Source organism: Erythrolamprus reginae, chromosome 1, assembly GCF_031021105.1.
Source record: "Erythrolamprus reginae isolate rEryReg1 chromosome 1, rEryReg1.hap1, whole genome shotgun sequence".
Lineage (NCBI taxonomy): Eukaryota > Metazoa > Chordata > Lepidosauria > Squamata > Dipsadidae > Erythrolamprus > Erythrolamprus reginae.
The window spans coordinates 87,220,547-87,242,417 of record NC_091950.1 but is presented as its reverse complement, the minus strand read 5'-3'; the positions used below and the strand labels follow the sequence as shown (position 1 = coordinate 87,242,417).

Below are 21,871 nucleotides of genomic sequence, written 5' to 3'. Positions count from 1 at the left end.
CAGAAGAGCCGTGGAGCTGTCGGCCGGTCGGGAGGCTCAAACAGAGGTGGGGAATCCCAATAGGGAATTCCATGAGCGGAGCTTTGATGTCACGGAGACGTCCTTCCTGGCCGACCGAAACTGGCCGAGAAGCCCCCCGGCTGTTTTGGAAGGTGACAGACGGGCAGCGGCACTTCTTGGCGTTCTCCCGAACCCAAACCCAAACTTTTGCCGAACTTTTCAGGTTCGGCGTTCGGGAGAACGCCGAGAAGCGCCCAGCTGTTTCAGAAGGTGACAGACAGGCAGCAGGGCTTCTCAGCGTTCTCCCGAACCCAAACCAGTTTTTACTATTTTTTTTGGGGGGGGGGGGGGGCTTGCACGCATTAATCAGTTTTTCATTGTTTCCTATAGGAAACATTGTTTCGTCTTACGAACTTTTCACCTTACGAACCTTCTCCTGGAACCAATTAAGTTCGTAAGACAAGGTATCACTGTAATTAGATAGTATGTTTTGGATGGTAAGCCATTCCCACCCAGTCACATGACCTTTATGCCATCCCCGGTCACATTATAATCAAGCAACTCCCACCTGGTCACATGGCTGGCAAGCCCCTCCTACCCGGTCACATGACCATCAAGCCACATCCGCAAAATAAGGCATACCCACAGAGTGGCAGTAAAATATTTGGCAGTCCATCACTGAGTATACAGTAGTATTTAACCTTACACTTTTTTAATTGATGAAATGGCCAGCATAAGCCATACATATCTGATTCTGTTTTGTTTTAATACATGAAACATCCTGCATATATTTGATACAGAACTCATCATCAAATGATTTATTCAGCCCTTACCACTAGCAGATCCCTTTTCCACTTGTTTCAGTATGCAAAGCTGATGATTTCTAATAGCTGAGCGTCCTCTTACATCTTCTGCTGAATGCTCTATGTCTTCGGCACAAAGCTAATATGTGGGGGATAGAAGAAAGTAACATTGTGATTATTTATTAATTTTGTGTTATTGAGCATTTATACTACTCAATCATAACTGATTGTGAGCAATGGACTTTGCTCTGATTTTGGCTTTTGATGGACGGCAGTATGAATTTAGAATCATGGAGATCTCTATTGGTTGAAAGTAATAGGAGAAGACCTCATAGAAATCATCATTGAGAGAGAATGATATTTATGGTTTATCATCATACACAGTATTCATTAAACTAAGCTTATGGCCAAGCTAAATCAAACCAATGACATTATTCCGTAAAACCCTTTATTTTAATTATTTTGTAGAAGAGAAATTACTATTACCTGAGATCCTTGTTTGCTAAGAATACTAGCAGAATAAGTAGCTGTGTTACTACTGTTGTATCCAGAAGTTGGTCCTGATGATAAACTAAGGGTGGAATCTGTGTGTAAAGTGCTTGTGCTTATAAGAGTCTTCAGCTTAGTTTCTTCCTATAATAAATACATCAATGTTACAAAATGCTGTAAAACAGGCTAGTTTAAAGCTTGTTCATTTTATTTCAGATAGTCATTTATTTTACATCTATTTCATTTCAATATTCTCTACTTTATTTGTTCTGCTCGTAGGTTTTTGTTCAGAAGATAAACAAAATTAGTGAATGATGAGGTCTTATAAATGGTATTGTCTTCAAAAATGTGTTTTTAATACAATGTATGAAACTGTGTTGGGTGCTACAATACATATAAATTAACAATGTATGTTTAAGGAGTGTACCTTTAAGAGACGTGTGCAGGTTGGCCATAAGAGGCAGCCAACAAAGTTCCTCCTGGGGGAGTACAGTAGTACCTCTAGATACGAGCTGCTCCACATGCGAGAATTCCAAGATATGAGCCACGAGGAGAGAAAAATTTCTTTTCGAGACCTGAGCTCAAATTCGGGATACGAGCCGAGCGTCCACTAGGTGGTGCAAGAATCCTTGCTTCTGGTTATCTCGGCAGGGAAAAACAAAGGCTAAAGGCATTTGTTCCAGATACGAGTTCTTCGACATACAAGCTCCCTTCTGGAACGAATTAAACTCGTATCTAGAGGTACTACTGTACTATTGATTAGTTACCGTGTGCATAGAGCTGTGTGCTGATATCTGGTTTCTATACGATGGTTTAGCTTATATGTGTATGATTTGGACTGTATAACGACTATTCTATTGTATATGTGTGTATAATATACATACTCTATTTGAACTAGTCTGGTTATTTGGCTGAACAATCCATAGCTGCAACATTTACTCTGTATTAAGTTTGTTTTAGGATTATTATATTTTTCCTAAGCATTCTAACATGAGTGACCTAAGAATCACATCTGGATGCAAATGTTAAGTAATTGAAATTTTAAAGAAATTTGAAGGATTTACACAACCCCATTTGGGTTAAAATTGGTGCATTCTTTCCTCTTCCTTCAATTTTTTCTAGCAATGGAGCTACCTCAAACTTGGAACATAAATTAAGACAGATGTAACTATTTTTAAAGTATCTTGCAGACAATTATATTTCACGCATTCAGCTACAAAGGATTCTATCACATAATGCACAAAAAAAGTTGGTACATTACGTACCTTCAGTCATGCCCAGATCATAAGTAACACAAACTGAAAACTAGCTGAAATAATTTTAGCACTTGCCTTCTGCAGTTGAGAATATATTTGTTCTCGAATGCGCTTCTTTTCTTGCTCAGCTCTTTCCCGGAGCTTGTCCCTCGCTCGTGCAATTTCAGTTTTAGTTTCTTCTTGTGCTTTCTGATATTCTCGAAGCAGCTGTTCAATCTCCGAAGGATGCTGGATCCTGATTTTTGGCTCCTGAACCCTTAAAAATGCCATTATAGTGCTCTATGTATTGATTTGTAAGTCACATTGTCAGCTTTTAGGACACTGTGTGAATGCTTCTAAAAATAAAGAATAATTCTGTTTCTTAAGAATAGTAAATGGAATAGAAAGGGAATTAATTCTGAACTTAGAAAATAAATTAAAACAGGAACTATTATCAGCCTAAATTGATCATCATCATAGCAGGATGAAAACCGCTTCACTGATGATTGGGAAACTGCAGGCAGAGGACCAGACTTTTTATGGCTAACATCTTGAGCAGTCATTCCTAGAACAGCAGTGGCAAGTCTACAATCTGGATGTGGACAGAGGTATGTAGTCCAAGCAGAGGTGGGCTGCTAAAGTGGAATGGTGACGCGTGCTCACCCCCTGTGGCTCTGAGCTGTGAAAATATTTACTGACCCCTCACATCCTGGACATAAACTGTTCAACTCCTACCCTAAAAACATTGCTACAGGGCACTGCACACCAACACAAGTAGACACAAGAACAGTTTTTTCCTGAACGCCATCACTCTACTAAACAAATAATTCCCTCAACACTGTCAAACTTTTTACTAAGTCTGCACTTCTATTTCTACTAGTTTTTTCTCATCATGCTATCATCCTTTTCCTCCCACTTAGGACTGTATGACTGTATGACTAACTTGTTGCTTGTATCCTAAGATTTTTATAAATATTGATTGTTTCTTCATTGTATATTTGACTCCTATGACAATCATTAAGTGTTGTATCACATGATTCTTGACAAATCTATATTTTCTTTTATGTACACTGAGAGCATATGCACCAAGACAAGTTCCTTGTGTGTCCAATCACACTTGACCAATAAAGAATTCTGTTCTATTCTATTGTTATGCTACCGCACCTGTGCAGGTAGCAAAATTGCACACAGAAACGCAGATGTGCCCATGTGCTTGTGTTTCGGTGCATGCGAAGAAGCAAAAAAATCGGTGAAAATTGTCAAAATCTCACAGGAGCGTTTTCACACACAATTTCGCTTACTGCGCATGCAGAGAAGTGAAATCTCATGCAGTGGCACATGGGTGCGCGTCATGGGGCGCACAGCTGCGCACACATCCCCAAAATCACTATAAGAAAGGAGCACCTTACCGTTCCGGTAGCAGGCCATCACTGATCTATACCCACCCGTCCACACCAATCTGGCTGTGGGTGAGTTGTCCTAGATCCTTCTAAATGGCCCTGAGCCACCCTACCTTGTATTTTCTACGATGTCTCGTCTCAACTGCTGGAGGTATTCACGGCGTCGGCTGGGCAGATCTATTTCTCTCTGGTTACTGTCCAGTGTTTGCAAAAAATTCAGATGCTTTTGTGGACTAAGACTACGACTCCTTCTGAAGCACTGAAGTTTCTCTTCTCTCTGTTTCCTTAAAATTTCAATTGTTTTCTTGTGCCTGTTATGGAAATGGGGGAAAAAGAGATACTTAAAAATAAAGTAAGCTGTATTTATTTAAAACATTAAAATTTTTAAAAGATAAATAGAGGGAATAAGATAACATATCAGATGGAAAGAATATAACTGTGTCTAATACACAGGATGAGCCTAAGTCTGAAATAAATTTGCTATTTTTAATACAAATTATTTCAAGATTAGGAGGCCTTGGGCTCCAACTCCTTTGCTGAAGAGTTTTATAGCTGTATAATACTTCAAGTGTTATTACAATATACAATCCCTAATTTACCAGGTTAACTCAGAATTCCCTGCCATTGTCTTACTCTACTAGGTTAGAGGTTACTCGGCTGATGCTGAGTAATATTTGAACATGTTCTGATAATATTATACTTCAGGATTTCTCCTTTCCTTCCCTTCTCTCTTGTCCTTTCCCTATCACTAGTTGTTAGAAATAAATTAGTACAGTAGTACCTCTAGATACGAGCTGCTCCACATGCGAGTATTCCAAGTTATGAGCTGCAACGCGAGCGAAATTTCTGTTCGACACCCGAGCTCAAATTCGGGATACGAGCCGAGCTTCCACTAGGTGGCGCAAGAATCTCCTTGCTTCCAGTTATCTCGGCGCGAAAAACAAAGTCTAAAGGCATTCGTTTGAGATGCGAGTTGATCGACTTACGAGCTCGGGTCTGGAACGAATTAAACTCGTATGTCGAGGTACCACTGTAATATAAATGTATTAAGTTCACTGAAACTTATGTCTTTTAATAATAGCTGTCAGTACTCCTGATGTATGGTTCTGGGGAAAATTCATTTCACATTACTGCTCAACTTTCAAAACATCTCCTTCTGTCCTGCAATATTCTATTTTTCCTCTGTTAATGGTGGTACAGGTAGTCCTCGACTTACAACTATTTGTTTAGTGACTGCTCAAAGTTAAAACAGCATTGAAAAAAGTGCCCTACGACTGCTTTTCACAATTAAGGCTGATTAAGCCTTCCATCCTTCTGAGGTGGGTAAAATGAGGACCCAGATTGTTGGGGAAAATATGCTGATTCTGTAAACCACTTAGAGAGGGCTGTAAAAGCACTCCGAAGCTGTATATAAGTCTAAATGCTATTGCTATTATAACCGTTGCAGCCTTCCCAAGATCACATGATTAAAATCTAGACCCTTGGCAACTGACACATACTTACAACAACCACTGTGTTCCAAGATCATGTGTTCGCCTTTTGCAACTTTTTGACAAGCAAAGTCAACGGGTAAGCCAGATTCACTTAACAACAGTGTTACTAAGTTAACAATTGTAGCCATTGACCACCATATCCAGAAAGATCATAAAATAAGGCAAAAACCTTTTTAACAGCTTTTGCCTAGCAACAGAATATTTGGGGGGGCACAATTGTGCTCGTAAGTCGGGGGCTACCTGTAGGTCACATTCTTGCTGTATTTAGGCAGTCTGTAATGTTGAGAAAATTATTACCTTTCGTAAAGCTGCTGTTTTATGGGCACTGCTGTCAATTCCTCGCCCACCACATTCTGAAGAATCCTGAGTTGGGCATCAGTTTCCCCAATCCCGTAGGTCAGCTTTGCTTCCGTGAGTTCCACAGTAAGAGGTTGCTGGCTCATATCTAAATGTATTCCAGACATAACCTGGGCGCGCTCTCTTCTTAGTCTCTCAATCTCTCTGGCTCGCCTTTCGCTAAGTAGAGATCTCTCTTCTGTTTCAGCGGTTCTTCTGTTAACTGATTTCCCTTCTGTCTGGCTGGAGATATCGCTAGCGCTCAATGTCAGGCTACTTAAGGAAGAGTGCGGAGCTCCCTTCACACCACACCAATTGCTGAATTTATTGTGCATGGGCAGGTCACGAAGACTGTAACTTCGATGTCTCAGGGCTTTGACTAACGAAGTGTTTTCACTTAGCAAGATTTCAGTATTGCATACACTATCAATATCAGATCCGGTTTTTGTATGATTATCGTCATCTTCTTCCTCCTCCTCTTCATCAACATAATTATCATTGTCTTGCAAGTTACTCATTTCTGACCTGAGAAAAGAACCACCCTTCTCATTTCTCCAGATCGGGGGGCATGGTTGAGAAGAATCAAGAACACATTCATGAGTTGCTTCAGATTTTTCACAAGAGATATGAGGCTCATTTAAAGATTTTGGTGAAGACCTCTTAGATGGTGAACATTCTGGGTTCCTAATGGAGTTTCCACTTTTAATTCCTCCCGAGAAGTTTCTTGCCTTTCTCATGGCTCGTGTCTGATGAAATGAATGTTCCGTGGGGAGGGTTTCTTCATGATCATCAATTATATATTCCCCATGGCTAGAAAGTTCTAAAGTGCTACTTGAGTGATAAAGTCTTTCAGTGTGAACTGCAGTGTGTGTGTCAATGGTCAATCTTTGCTTTTGTCTTAAAGTACCTTTTTTGGAAAGCACTTTGCTCATGCTTTTATCCAAGCCATTTCCAGATCTTTTATGAATATCCTTGCTCTCTCTAGGTGTGGTAGACTCACTGTCTATCTCACCATGTGAACAAGGATCAAGACATGATTCCCAAGAACATCTATTATACTGTAGATCGGAGTCCCTTTTCTTAAAACCAGTTCCTGAAGAATCATTTTCTGAAGAACCAGTACTTTTCACCTGTTTCCCAGCTGATCCTTTGGAAGAATTCGTTGAAATTTCTGATGTAGGTGGCTGGTTGATTTGACTTGCACTTAGGATCAAAATTGGGGAAGAAGCTCTGTCAACTAACGAGTTGTTTTTACAATACAGTTGTCTTGTATCTGAAATGCTAATTTTATCAATAGGATTCTTATCTTGAAAGTAACAGTTGGGAGATAGAGAGATACAAGAAGCAGGATTACTAACAGCTGTAGCCGAAGACTTAAGTCTAGAATTACATAATGGAGGTGCAGTTGGATATACTTTTGGACTATTGAAAGCAGGTGTTGATGCAATAGTTAATGGTGTTTTAGGCACTTCTGAGGAAGAACTGGAATGTATACCTAAAGTAGATTGAGGCATATAATAATGTCCTGGAGTATCAACATCATGACTTCTGATGTCAGGCATACTCAGCAATTTCCTTCCTTTGGTTTTTGATGTTCTTTCCGTAGGTACAGTTATAGTATCTGGATGTACTAGTTTTACAATAACATTTACTTCCTGAGATTTCACTAGCTCAGTTTTCATATTAGCATTAATTTGTCTGTCCTCAATTGTATTTTGAGGATGTCCTAAAATATCAGTTTGAATGCCGATGTCTTCAGTTGTTTGAGTATGGCGATCAAACATGCCAAAGCTTGTTCTCTGTTCAACTGCTTTATGATGATTTGGTTCGTTGTCCTTTATTTTTTGAAAGGACAAATTTCCCAGCAGCTCAGAGGTGTTGTGAAGAAGTTGCGAAAGATGCATGGAAATGTTCTGCACACTTGACCAAGAAGAAGGTTCTTGGAATGAAGTCCTGTCTGGCTCAGGTTGTCTTGAAGGTAGGTCTGTATAGCTTCTGCGATGCCTCTTCTGTCTCTTATGCTTGGCTGGAGCTTCTGTCTGTGTTTCCTGATCACAAATAAGTGTTTCTTGCTGTTTATTATGTGATACATTTGTTTTAGTGGGGTAGAATAGAACAATTTCATCAACTGGAGTGGAAGTGTTTTTAGATTGTTGAGTGCATCTCATAACTGGGAGAACATTTTCACCACTGGACATACAATTTTCTGGTGTGCTTTCAAGTTCATCCTGAGAAATATTTGTATCATGTTTGCCAATTCCATCAGAATGCGTAGAATCAAAACTTTCCCTTGCAACATCCCATCTTTGGAGATCTTCTGTACTACTAAGGGTTCTGGACAACATTCTTGCGTTAGCATATGAACTGAGATGAGAATGGAATGGAGAATTCTGAGAGTTCAAACCATTATCCACACTGGAACATCTTATAACACTTTGATTATCCAAGCTCAGTGGAGGAGGATTGCCAGAAACATCACTTGCACTTCCAAATACATATTGTTTCCAACCCATCTTGCAACATTCATCTTGCTGCCATGGGTGTATGTAAGGATTTATATCACTTGAATTAAAGTGCATTGAATCATTATTATCTTTATCTAGTTCATTTGTTGCCTCCAATTGATATCTCAGTTCTTTATTTTGGTTGAGATAACCATGCAGTGGAGTAACGCTGCTTGAGCATTTGTTTGCTTCTATATCTTTAAGATTATCAGTAGAGCAAGCAACAGCTTTTAGGCAAAGTACTGGAGGCGAATCTGAAGAAGGGGTATCTTGAGATTGTTCTTTATATTCTCCTTGGGCTTCAATAGATTTCTTTTGAAACCTGTGTGCATAATTAATTGGGACATGCTCTGTGTTTAATTTTGATAAGCTTTTAGTACTGCACATGTCATCCTCAGTTGGAGAGGGAGGCTCAATGCTCATATTTAATTCTTGTAATGACTTAGAAGTTGAATGCACAGACAAGTCTACATCAGAAGTTTCTGAAGCACATTCAACAACGGAAGTAGCAATCACTGGTGCTGATAAGCTATGACTCTGTAAATCTGGCCACTGTCGATCTTTTTTCATTGTCTTTGCATTCTGTGAAGTGGAAATGTTATTTTTATTACTATGTATGGCCGACGCAGGTTCTTCTCGCAAAGTTAAACAGTCATGTATTGAGAAATATCTGGAAGGAATTCTGTCATGTTTTCTTGAATTGTTGAGTTCGTCTGGCATCAAAATCTCTCTCTCAGCCTTCATCATCTTACATGCAGTTGTATGAGAGTTACCTGTTTCTGTAGTAGAAATATTTATTGCATCCGCGCTGCTATTTAAATATAGCGTACTCTGCTCTCTTTGTAAACCAGGATTTGTATTTAAATTGCGGTATAAAGTTTTGCCACTATCTTTTAAGCAATCTTTTTGTGGTAAAATAATATTCAGAGATTCCAGACAATCAGTTACTTCATGGCATTTTTTCTCAGACTTAAAATTATGTGTCCCGTCGCAATCTAAAATTGAGTTTCTTTGACAGCTAGATAATGGGTGACATTCATTTCCTTCTGCAAGAAAAAGAACTGTTTCTGAAGTACATAATGGCGGGTTAAGGATTTCAAAGTCGTCACATTGGCTGGCAGCAAGTGAGGAACAGTTTAAGGAACCAGGGTTTAAAGCAGCAGCTATCGGAGAATCACCGAGACTCGTGTTGCTTTTAAGAGAGGTTTCTGAAGATGAGGAACAACTATCTGGCAAGTCCTGGTGACCAATCGAGTTATTTTTTTGGAATTGAGAGGCAGAAGTCAAAAAAGAATCTTGCTGTGAGTTGGTAGATGAACTACATGTAGAACATGAGGAACACTCTTGGGACTTTGGGGTGCTGACATTTTTAAATAAAGTGCAAGCTGAAAAATCTTCCATAGAACATTTAGGACGTGCTATTTCATGATTGCTTCTTTCATTAACATGTTGAGGAGTAAGCAAGTTTTCTTCTGGTTCTGTTCTAGTTGTGCAATTGTCGGATGGTAAAGAGGCATTTTCTTGGTCACAGACACATTCAGAAAAATCATTTTGATCTTGTTTTTTATTTTCATAGATCTCTTCAATACAATCACCATTCCCATCAATTTTGTTGTCTTGTTCACATAAAGCATAATCCTCTGCACTTGATAAAGGACAACCAGACACTTCAGAGTTAAGAAACTTATTCTCCTTAAAATAAAGATCATCTGTCGCTAATGTATTCAAATGTCTAGCAGAGTAGCCTGACATATAAGAATTCATATTACATCCAGAACTATAGTCTTTCATACAATGAGTATTTTCCCATATGAATTTGTCAGAATTTCCTAAAAGAGTTTCACCAACTTCAGAGGATGCTACAGTGTTCTTTTCTATAGAGAAATCATGAGACATTCTGCATGCAATACTTTCTGTGGTTTCTGTTTGACATCCCCTGAATTCATTGCATTTTTCAATATTGGTTTTGCATTCATTTTCAATGCACGTGGAAGTAAGGCATTTATTCTCCTGAATATATTGCACTAATGAGTCCACCTCTTTCTGGCTGATACTATTCTCAACACAATCTTGAAAATAATGTGTAGTTTCTTCTGATTCATCTTTGAATACTGAAGTGAATACTGATTTCCCCCCAGAAATTATTAAGTCCAGTGTAGCACTTTCTTTATGAGGTATGTTGATTGGATTCAACCACTGTTCAGGCTCTTCATGAAAGTTGCTTACATTGTGATTTATAGAAGAATCCAATCTTTTGTTAGGGAAATCATTGTTTTGTGTGTTATCAACAGAAGCATAATCTAATGATTTATGGCATTCCATAAATTTGGAATATGTTCCTTGCTTATTAGGATTTTGCTCAGACACAAAATAATTTAAAGTTTTATTTAACATTAAATAATCTACAGACTTAGCTATTTCTTCTTTGTCCACAGAAGATCGTGTTCCAGCTTTCCCATTACTCTTTATTTGTGTATCATAATACTCAAGTACTTCATTGAAGACATTGTTGCTCAATGGCAGTGTAAGATCATTTGTTTTATTAGTATTATTGTTCCTATTTTCTCCATGTGTAATTTCTACTTGTAACAAAGAACTTTGTGTGGGATCCTGGGAAAATCCTTTAGCAGTGACTGAAGTTAAATCATAATCTTGATTTATATTTTCTGGTGCATCACTTTGGTTGATTGGCATCAACTTATCAACAGTACCAGCATCATTCCTTGAAAACATGTGAGGTAGCAATTCTTTCTGTTTTGATACTTCATTTAAAGAGGCATCACTATCTGAACAGCAGTAACTGCATACGTTTGCTGGTAAAACGTGATCTTGGAAAATATCTTGTTCTGGATTTCCATTATTTTCTTTAAAACACTCCCTTTCCTTTTCTGCTTCGAAAGCATGCGTGGTTTGTGCCTTGATGGTTTGAGACAGAACCTCAGGAATACATACTTGTCCTGGACTTATCAAATATACTGGCTCCTTTTCCTTAGGAAGGTAGCACCTTGGTATAGATTTATAAGCATCAAGACTGTTTCCAACAAACTTATCAGAGTGTCCTGAAATAGAATTCTGAGAATAATCTGTGGAAGATTGAAGTGCATTAATGTTTTCAACATCACTAACTTGTTTGAGCTCTCTTTTAATTCCACACCGTTCAGTGATACCTTTGTTATCCTCTAAATTAGCACTATCATTATTGTCTTTCAATATTTCACTCACATGATTCCAAAGATTTGCTGATCCTTTTTCATCAGGTATTTCAATACTACTAATACACATGTCTGGTAGATCAAGTTCATCACGTTGTTCTTCCAATTTAGAAGCAGTGAAGTATATTTCTGGTATTTCAGCAGGATCATATTTGGTTGCCTTACCACAATCAGTAAAACATGGAGTCTGATATTCTGACAGCAATGTGGTATTTTCAGAAAGTTGTAACCTAGTCAATTTTGAATTTACACATTCCTCATTTTTTCTTGCCTCTCTTTGTTCCTTCTCTGCTTCTTCAGAATTGTTTATTTCCCTTTCAACTTTATCTTCCTGACTAGCATTAGGATATTCTGTTAAGATTTCTTTTGAAAAAATCTTATTGTTATGATATAGATTTTTATCTTCTTTATTGTAGCTTAAATTAGTATCTTGCCTATATTTCATGGTTACTGCAGTCACTAATGGTTCATCAGAACCATGGATATTTTCTGTACCAATGTCATTTTTAACTAGTTGGTCAAATGTGTCACAAAAATCTTCTGTGCTTTTAGTGCTTCCCTTTATAGCCTCAGGAAAAATATTTTGTTTTCTGTTTTCTTGCACTCTATTATGATTAATAGTGGGTATTTGGATGGTGCTCTCACACGTCATTTCCATCTCTGATGCGCACAGATTGTCATCACTAGAATCAGTGAGCTGGATCTTCTCTTCATCTTCTACTGCTCCAATTACAGGTTGGTTTGGGCAACATTTCTCATGACTACTTTTGGGTTTCTGAATCAAATGAGAAGCTTCAGAGTTTTGTCTACTTTCTAATGCTTCAAGGCTACAGTAACTATGCAAACGTTTATTTTGACTAAGTTTCATTTCTAACATGTCACATTCCAGCTCATGGATACTAATTACTAGCTTATTGAGTTCTTCAGAGTTTATGGTTGTGTTATTGCATTCACCCTGGTTTCCCTCTGACCTCCATGGGATTTTTCTCTCAACAGGCTCTTGTAGATTGTTGGACATTTTATTGATGTACAGGCAGAAGTTTTGAGAAGTTGTGACTGATAAAAGTCCGTCTTCTCTCAATGTTCTTCTAGTCTCATTTCCAGTGTTGTTGCTGGATAGACCAGAATTCAGTCCTGCTCCCAAGCCATCGTTTTTATTAAATGAATAATGCAAATCTTCTTTTGACTCTCTTATTACAGGTGTGCAACAACTTGCGTTTTTTCCAGTGTGAATGGAGTTACACACAAGACAATTAACTATCTCTGGGTGTTTCTGTTCTGGAGGATTGCTAATATTTTCCACAAAAGATGATCTCATTTGACAAACTTCATTAATCGTAGGTATGTTTTCATAACACATATCTGAGTTGAACTGTGGAGTGAATTTTTCACCTGTTTCACAAGAACGATCAAGTGAAGTATTAGTTTTTTTCTCACTTCCATCTACATCGGGATGCATTGGTTTGTCCATCACAAAATCCACAGATAAAGGTGTTTCTGGCTTGGTTGCAGAATTCAGGTTAAATTTATCCCCCTCGCTGCTCTTATCCATCATATTTCCAGCACTGAAAGTTGGGAAAGCTTTCTGGCTCACATTTTTTCCACAATAATCAACTTTTAAGCTTGAAGAGGAACCATTCAGTAAATCTTTTGTTTGAAATTCAAAATTATTCCCTGAATCCCATTCTTCAGCTTGAGGTACTTCTTCCACTTCTCTAAATGAGGGGACTTCTAGAGCAGATTCTCTCAGGACATCCCTGCTCCCTTGCATACGGTCCTTTTCAGGTTCAGACATCTGCATGAATGTTGCAAACTGGTCACTGGAGGGAAGGGCCCCTTTATCTACGTGATTTAACTCAACTGTTTTTGAGTCTCTTGTGTTGCTACCTGAATCAGACTTGCCATCTCCTTTTTCAATTGTTCTAAAAAGACATTCTTCAAAATTAGTATTTATATACATTTCTTCTTTCCGTAAAATAGGAGCATTTGGGACAGATGTTAAGTGGTTGTTTTTAAAATCTTGATTTTGGGAAATCTCTGAATAAGATGAAGAAACGGACTCTAGGATTGGTTTCAAGCAGCTGGATGTTTCTTTCCATTCACAGGTGGATCTTGCTTCAGATAAGCTATTCGGCTGTTGACAATTAGATGTAGGTAAAGAGGCAGCCTCACTGTAACATGGCTTTTTAGGAAATATAGAAATATAACCAAATGATGTAGTTTTGCTTGAAAAAGAAATTGATGATGATGTGTCTTCTGGAGCTTCAACTTCAAGATGTTTCCTTGTTTCTGGTAAAGGTACTGATGGAGCTGTAGATGAAATTAGCATTTCACTCTTATTTGGCTCATGATAAATCTGATGGGGTTTTTTATAGCAAGTAACAAATGATAATTCAGCAGCTGATTGTCTTACATCATCCCTCTTCATCCAGGAGCTCGATTTATTAGCAGGGTACATCTGAGGAACCCAAAATTCTGAATGGTCTTGAGATGAAGGAACAGTTATTATGGGTCTACTCTTTTGATTTTTCAAATTGTCGGACAGCCAAGCATCTGTCAAAACTGGAAGATTTTCACCGTCAATGTGTGACCCTTGATCTGCTGAGCCACCTTGAGCTGAGAAACTTATTTTCATCTTCTTTGATGTTTGTTCACAAACAGAACCAAACTGTGAATTGACTTCTAAATAAAAAGAACTTGCATCAAGACTCAATGCACTACTTTCACTGCAGAGCTCAAGCTTGTTCTGTTGACCACTCACAACAGAGTCTGACCTTAAGTTCTGCAACTTCCAAAAAACTTCTGCTGGCACTTCGTCATATGAATTCAGTTTAGATTCTTCTGCAAGATCTGATACCTCGTCAGCATCACCTAAGCTATCCAGAGAAAAGCTTCTCGCATTGATAGTCAGATCGCCTGATGTGGATGTGCTTGTTATCTGCGAGAGCGATTGAAAATTCTTGTCTTTGCAGAGCTTAATAGGTTCTGGATGTATTTCAGAGGAATTGTTCATATCTTGGCTTTCAGCATTGCTTTCTTTTTCTGTAAGTGAATCTTGTGACATTTGGCTGTCATCACTTTCGGAACCCTCTAATTCCACTGTGTCTATTTGAGCTGATTCCTTCAGATGACTCAACTGTCCTGTCAAGACTTTTGAAGTAGCACATGAAAGGGAATCCACAGAATAATTACTATCTGTGTCAGAAAACTCAATATCCTCACCTTCTTGCCAGCTGATCAATGGATCAGGGACTGTTTTGGAGATTCTATCATTCAACATTTCAGCACTATGCCATCTTCTCTTTTCATGACAAAGTGATACATGACTATTTAGATGATTAAGGCTTCTTGCCGAAGGTAAGAATTCATGCTTTTCTAATGAATGTTTGTCCACTGAACCCTTTTTAAAGTTCTTTGGGGTCTGGGTCCGTTGTTGAAGAAATGGTTTACTACATATTGATGATTTTTTAAGTTTTGTTACAGAATTTCCAAGAAATGAACTTTGGTGTTTTTTTCTTTTATCCACCTGAAATTTTCTATTGGCTTCCTGAGCTGCATTCTTTTCTAAGTCTTGAATTAATTCTAGTTCTTTAATTTCAGACTCTTCCTTCTTTGTTTCAATTTCATGCTTTTCCTTTAAATTATCAGTTGTACAGGCCTTTGATCTCTGGGCTTTAGATCTGGTTGGTCTTAAACTATTATCTGATATCTCCATTGTTTCCTTGTGTTTACCAAAATAAATGACTTCTGTGTTATTACAGTTATTTTCCACTATTCCTTTATTTCTGAAATAGATATCGTGTTTTTTGATTATCTGTTCCTGGGCTAAGAAAGAGCCATCTTTTTCCTCATTAGTATTACTTCTGGAATGTTCCTGGACTGCTCTGGGAAAATATTTTGCAGACAGAGATTTTGTTGGTGGATTGATTATGGAGCATGCGTAGTTATGTGCTGAGGTAGATATCTGAGAGGGATCGCTCTTCAAGGAAATACTGTAGGAAAAAACCAACAATTTGAGAATAAGTTTGCCATACTTTTCTATGAATTTGTAAGGCAATTACCCCACTACAGACATTTACACTGAGGCTAAGAGACTGCTCTGTGATTAGATAGATTGAGACAAGAGACCAGAAGGACCTATGCTAACAGTTTATAGTACGACTTTGTTGTCTAACACAAAAAAATATGCATATATATACACTAAATTAATAATGTGGCATTTTCTTCATTCCTATATTCAATTCGTATTCCCAAATAATTTGTCTGAAGAATAAAAGAACTCTAGGTGAAAGGCCCATTTTAGTTACTGGAAATAGGAAGAAATCTTAGCAGCTCTCAATGACTATGGTTTGCCTGACCAGGAAATCTTAACACATTATGGGTTGATTCATGAAGCCTAGATGATTTCTGGTGTTGAATTGAGGTTTTTACATTGAAAAATGTCACCCCCACCGTCATATTATATTATTTGAGGGTTTCGTCTTGTTTCTTTTAATAGTATTTGCTACCACTGATAGAATTTTTACCTACCATGCTATTTGGAATTTATTACATAGGTCTTTCTAGATTATTCATTTCAGGAAACACTGAAGTAAAAGAAATTGAGATACAGAATTCTGTATAATTAGAATTTAAAAAGGAGGGATTCTTTCATATAGAAGCAAAATTTCTGGGGATTTTTTTCACTAGACAAACTTTTCTCATTTCATAAATTGCCCTTCGTTAATCAGATACAAATAATCGTTAATTTATTTAAAGCTTTTCGATTGCCTGAAATAATGTCTACCTTTAAGTGCTGGCTGTCACCTTTAAAATCCTAGGCGGCATGGTGACAGGTTACTTGGGGAATGCCTGATGCCTACTGCTTGACCCACCAGATCAGACCAGGGACCTTTCTCCAGGTCCCATCAATGGAGCAGGGTCATTTGATAGGCCCTAAGACGCCTACTTTCTTTGTCATGATATCTGTCTCATGGAACAGCATCTCCATTGAGAAATAGACATACTTGTTGGCCTTCCAGAAGGTTGTGAAGATCTGGCTATTCTCCCAGGCATTGGGACTCAGAGTTAATGGAACTCAAAAGTTTTCTCAAAAGACACCTTACAAAATAATACTATAGAGGGATATAGCATTGCTTCCAGCTGTACGGATTCAGCTCCAGTGATCTTAGAAGCCGATGTCTTAGAAGAACTTGAACGATTAAAGATAAATAAGGCAATGGGTCCAGATGGCATCCACCCCAGAGTTCTTAAAGAACTCAGATCTGTCATTGCTACCCCAGACTGATTTGTTTAACCAATCCCTGTTAACAGGAAATGTTCCTGAGGATTGGAGAATGGCCAGTGTTGTGCCTATCCACAAGAAGGGCAGTAGAGAAGAAGCTGGTAACTACAGGCCAGTTAGCTTGACATCAGTTATAGTTAAAATGATGGAGACTCTACTCAAAAAGAGGATAAATCAGCACCTAAAAAACAATAACTTATTGGACCCAAATCAGCATGGCTTTACTGAAGGAAAATCATGTCAGACTAATCTCATTGATTTCTTTGACTATGTCACAAAGGTGTTGGATGAAGGTGGTGCCGTGGATATTGCCTACCTGGACTTCAGCAAAGCCTTTGATACGGTTCCACATAAAGAGCTGATAGATAAATTAGTGAAGATTGGACTTAATCCCTGGATAGTTCAGTGGATTTCAAGCTGGCTGAAGCGTAGACATCAGAGAGTTATTGTTAATGGCGAGTATTCTGAGCAGAGAGAGGTTACAAGCGGTGTGCCACAAGGGTCTGTTCTGGGTCCTATTCTTTTTAATATGTTTGTGAGTGACATAGGGGAAGGTTTGGTAGGGTAGGTTTGCCTATTTGCCGATGACTCTAAAGTGTGCAATAGGGTTGATATTCCTGGAGGGGTCTGTAATATGGTAAATGATTTAGCTTTACTAGATAAATGGTCAAACCAATGGAAACTGCAGTTTAATGTTTCCAAATGTAAAATAATGCACTTGGGGAAAAGGAATCCTCAATCTGAGTATTGCATTGGCAGTTCTGTGTTAGCAAAAACTTCAGAAGAGAAGGATTTAGGGGTAGTGATTTCTGACAGTCTCAAAATGGGTGAGCAGTACAGTCAGGCGGTAGGGAAAGCAAGTAGGATGCTTGGCTGCATAGCTAGAGGTATAACAAGCAGGAAGAGGGAGATTGTGATCCCCTTATATAAAGCGCTGGTGAGACCACATTTGGAATACTGTGTTCAGTTCTGGAGACCTCACCTACAAAAAGATATTGACAAAATTGAACAGACGGGCTACAAGAATGGTGGAAGGTCTTAAGCATAAAACGTATCAGGAAAGACTTAATGAACTCAATCTGTATAGTCTGGAGGACAGAAGGAAAAGGGAGGACATGATCGAAACATTTAAATATGTTAAAGGGTTAAATAAGTTTCAGGAGGGAAGTGTTTTTAATAGGAAAGTGAACACAAGAACAAGGGGACACAATCTGAAGTTAGTTGGGGGAAAGATCAAAAGCAACGTGAGAAAATATTATTTAACTGAAAGAGTAGTAGATCCTTGGAACAAACTTCCAGCAGACGTGGTTGGTAAATCCACAGTAACTGAATTTAAACATGCCTGGGATAAACATATATCCATCCTAAGATAAAATACAGGAAATAGTATAAGGGCAGACTAGATGGACCATGAGGTCTTTTTCTGCCGTCAGTCTTCTATGTTTCTATGTTTCTACGATTCAGTGACTTTCTCAGAGGTGTTACCGGTTTGTGGCCAAGAGGATAAAACAACGTGTATCATAGAGTTTAATGTGTGGTTAAAGCAGTGGTGTAAAGCTGAAGGTTTTGGCTACGTAAGTCATGATGTCAGTAGGTGGTCTAATAGGGAGTTGTTTAAGAGGGATGGTTTGCATCCATCATACAGAGGTACCCAGGTACTCGGTGAGGAATTCAGAACTTTTTTGGACAGGCATTTAAACTAGGTAAAGGGGACAGAGATGTAACTGATGTGGGTGATTTCTGTCCCCGACCAATGAGGATAAAGCAGTTTTTGGAAGCTTATGAAAAGGGAGCTGCAAATAAAATAGATGTAGTTGTTGATGATAAGGGGCAAACTAATAATGAAAATAATGTTCTTTGTGTAATGTGCACGAATGCTCGAAGCTTGAGCAACAAGCTCTGTGAATTAATGGCCATAATATCTAGAGATAATTTGGACCTGGTTGCCATAACTGAGACATGGTTTAAGGATTCTAATGAATGGGAAATATCCATACCAGGATATACATTGTATAGGAAGGATAGAATAGAGAGAAGGGGAGGTGGAGTAGCCATTTATGTTAAAGAAACTCTAAAAACAACACTAATTCAAAATACATGTCAAGATCTAGAGACCCTCTGGATTTGCATGCAAAATAAAGACGGTTCTGTCATTAGAATTGGGGTGATCTATAGGCCTCCAGGGCAATCTGAGGAATATGACAACAAAATGGTGGATGAAATTACCCAAATGGCAGTAAAGGGAGATATTGTGGTTATGGGTGATTTCAACATGCCTGATGTTGACTGGAATATCCCCAGTGCCCTTACATGCAAAAGTAAGAATATAGTAGAGGCCTTTACAGGAGCAGCTCTGGCACAGCTGGTTAAGACACCAACTAGAGGGGAGAATATTCTAGATTTAGTTTTTACGAATGGGAATTGGGTTTCAGATGTCAAGGTGGGAGAAAATTTAGGTTGCAGTGACCATCTATGTTTGTGGTTTGATGTAAAAACTCATTGTGAGCAATCCTATAATGCAACCAAAGTATTGGATTTCAGAAAAACAAATTTTAATGCAATGGGGGAATATTTAGATAATGAATTAAAGGGGAGGGATAAAATGGCAGGAGCGAGCACCCAGTGGACTGTATTTAAAAAGGCCATCTTAAAAGCCACTGGACTGTATGTAAGACAAATAACTAAAGGTAAAAGGAAGAAGAAACCGCTATGGTTTAGCAATGATGTAAGGACTATAGTCAATGAAAAAAAGGCTGCCTATAGGAGGTATAAAGAGTCTGGAAGTATAGCTGATAGGGAGGTGTATAAAATGAGACAGAAGGAGGCGAAACAGATAATATATGCTGCTAAAGCCTCAAAAGAGGAAGAAATTGCCAAATCTCTAAAGAAGGGGGATAAAACCTTCTTCAGATATATTAGTGATAAGAAGAAGAAAAACTGCGGCATCACGAAGCTTAGTACCGGGAAAAATACATGCATTAATGGGAATAAGGAGATCGCTGACCATTTCAATAGCTACTTCTGTTCAATTTTCTCAAAAGACACCTTACAAAATAATACTATAGAGGGATATAGCATTGCCTCCAACTGTATGGATTCAGCTCCAGTGATCTTAGAAGCCGATGTCTTAGAAGAACTTGAACGATTAAAGATAAATAAGGCAATGGGTCCAGATGGCATCCACCCCAGAGTTCTTAAAGAACTCAGATCTGTCATTGCTACCCCCCTGACTGATTTGTTTAACCAATCCTTGTTAACAGGAGATGTTCCTGAGGATTGGAGAATGGCAAGTGTTGTGCCTATCCACAAGAAGGGCAGTAGAGAAGAAGCTGGTAACTACAGGCCAGTTAGCTTGACATCAGTTGTCGTTAAAATGATGGAGACTCTACTGAAAAAGAGGATAAATCAGCACCTAAAAAACAATAAATTATTGGACCCAAATCAGCATGGCTTTACTGAAGGCAAATCATGTCAGACTAATCTCATTGATTTCTTTGACTATGTCACAAAGGTGTTGGATGAAGGTGGTGCCGTGGATATTGCCTACCTGGACTTCAGCAAAGCCTTTGATACGGTTCCACATAAAGAGCTGATAGATAAATTAGTGAAGATTGGACTTAATCCCTGGATAGTTCAATGGATTTGCAGCTGGCTGAAGCATAGACACCAGAGGGTTGTTGTGAATGGCGAGTATTCTGAGCAGAGTCAGGTTACAAGCGGTGTGCCACAAGGGTCTGTTCTGGGTCCTATTCTTTTTAATATGTTTGTGAGTGACATAGGGGAAGGTCTGGTAGGGAAGGTTTGCCTATTTGCCGATGACTCTAAAGTGTGCAATAGGGTTGATATTCCTGGAGGCGTCGGCAATATGGTAAATGATTTAGCTTTACTAGATAAATGGTCAAAGCAATGGAAACTGCAGTTTAATGTTTCCAAATGTAAAATAATGCACTTGGGGAAAAGGAATCCTCAATCTGACTATTGTATTGGCAGTTCTGTGTTAGCAAATACTTCAAAAGAAAAGGATTTAGGCGTAGTGATTTCTGACAGTCTCAAAATGGGTGAACAGTGCAGTCAGGCAGTAGGGAAAGCAAGTAGGATGCTTGGCTGCATAACTAGAGGTATAACAAGCAGGAAGAGGGAGATTATGATCCCGCTATATAGAATGCTGGTGAGACCACATTTGGAATACTGTGTTCAGTTCTGGAGACCTCACCTACAAAAAGATATTGACAAAATTGAACGGGTCCAAAGACGGGCTACAAGAATGGTGGAAGGTCTTAAGTATAAAACGTATCAGGAAAGACTTAATGAACTCAATCTGTATAGTCTGGAGGACAGAAGGAAAAGGGGGGACATGATCGAAACATTTAAATATATTAAAGGGTTAAATAAGGTCCAGGAAGGAAGTGTTTTTAATAGGAAAGTGAACACAAGAACAAGGGGACACAATCTGAGGTTAGTTGGGGGAAAGATCAAAAGCAACATGAGAAAATATTATTTTACTGAAAGAGTAGTAGATCCTTGGAACAAACTTCCAGCAGACGTGGTAGATAAATCCACAGTAACTGAATTTAAACATGCCTGGGATAAACATATATCCATCCTAAGATAAAATACAGAAAATAGTATAAGGGCAGACTAGATGGACCATGGGGTCTTTTTCTGCCGTCAGACTTCTATGTTTCTATGTTTCTAATGTTGATGGGTCCAATAAATTGGTATGCAGATTTTATCATCTTTCATAGCTTTCTATTAATAGTTTATAAACTGTTTTTTGTTTTTATTTCTGTTTACTAATCAGAGTTCCTGTTAGTATAGATGGGATGGGAGGAAAGGATCACAAAATAAATAAAATGAAGGTACTGAATAGTGAAGATTTACACAAAGTCTATATAACCTTGAAGCTACATCCTACAGCTAGAAACAAATGCTTTAAAAAAATATATCATATTAAGATTTGTAATTTTTATTACACTGATAGGATTACGTATACTTCACTGCAATATGCTCTATCGGCTGACTAGACCCCAGCCTCTGACCAGTAAATGTATTGGATGTGACAGTATGTATGTGATTGTTCGATTTTAAATGACAATTAAGACAATTTTTAAGACA

General features: G+C 38.3%; 1 protein-coding gene across 1 annotated transcript in view; it reads right to left on the bottom strand.

Moving 5' to 3' along the window:
• Positions 1–21,871, bottom strand: part of STARD9 (StAR related lipid transfer domain containing 9) — a 103,897-nt gene that overhangs the window by 10,235 nt on the left and 71,791 nt on the right. Inside the window, exons 23-27 of the mRNA XM_070741271.1 lie at positions 5,718–15,464; positions 4,041–4,238; positions 2,624–2,804; positions 1,290–1,436; positions 834–942 (exon numbers count right to left, since the gene is read on the bottom strand). Of these exons, the coding sequence (XP_070597372.1) occupies positions 834–942; positions 1,290–1,436; positions 2,624–2,804; positions 4,041–4,238; positions 5,718–15,464 (10,382 nt within the window). The remainder of the gene's footprint in view (positions 1–833; positions 943–1,289; positions 1,437–2,623; positions 2,805–4,040; positions 4,239–5,717; positions 15,465–21,871) is intronic.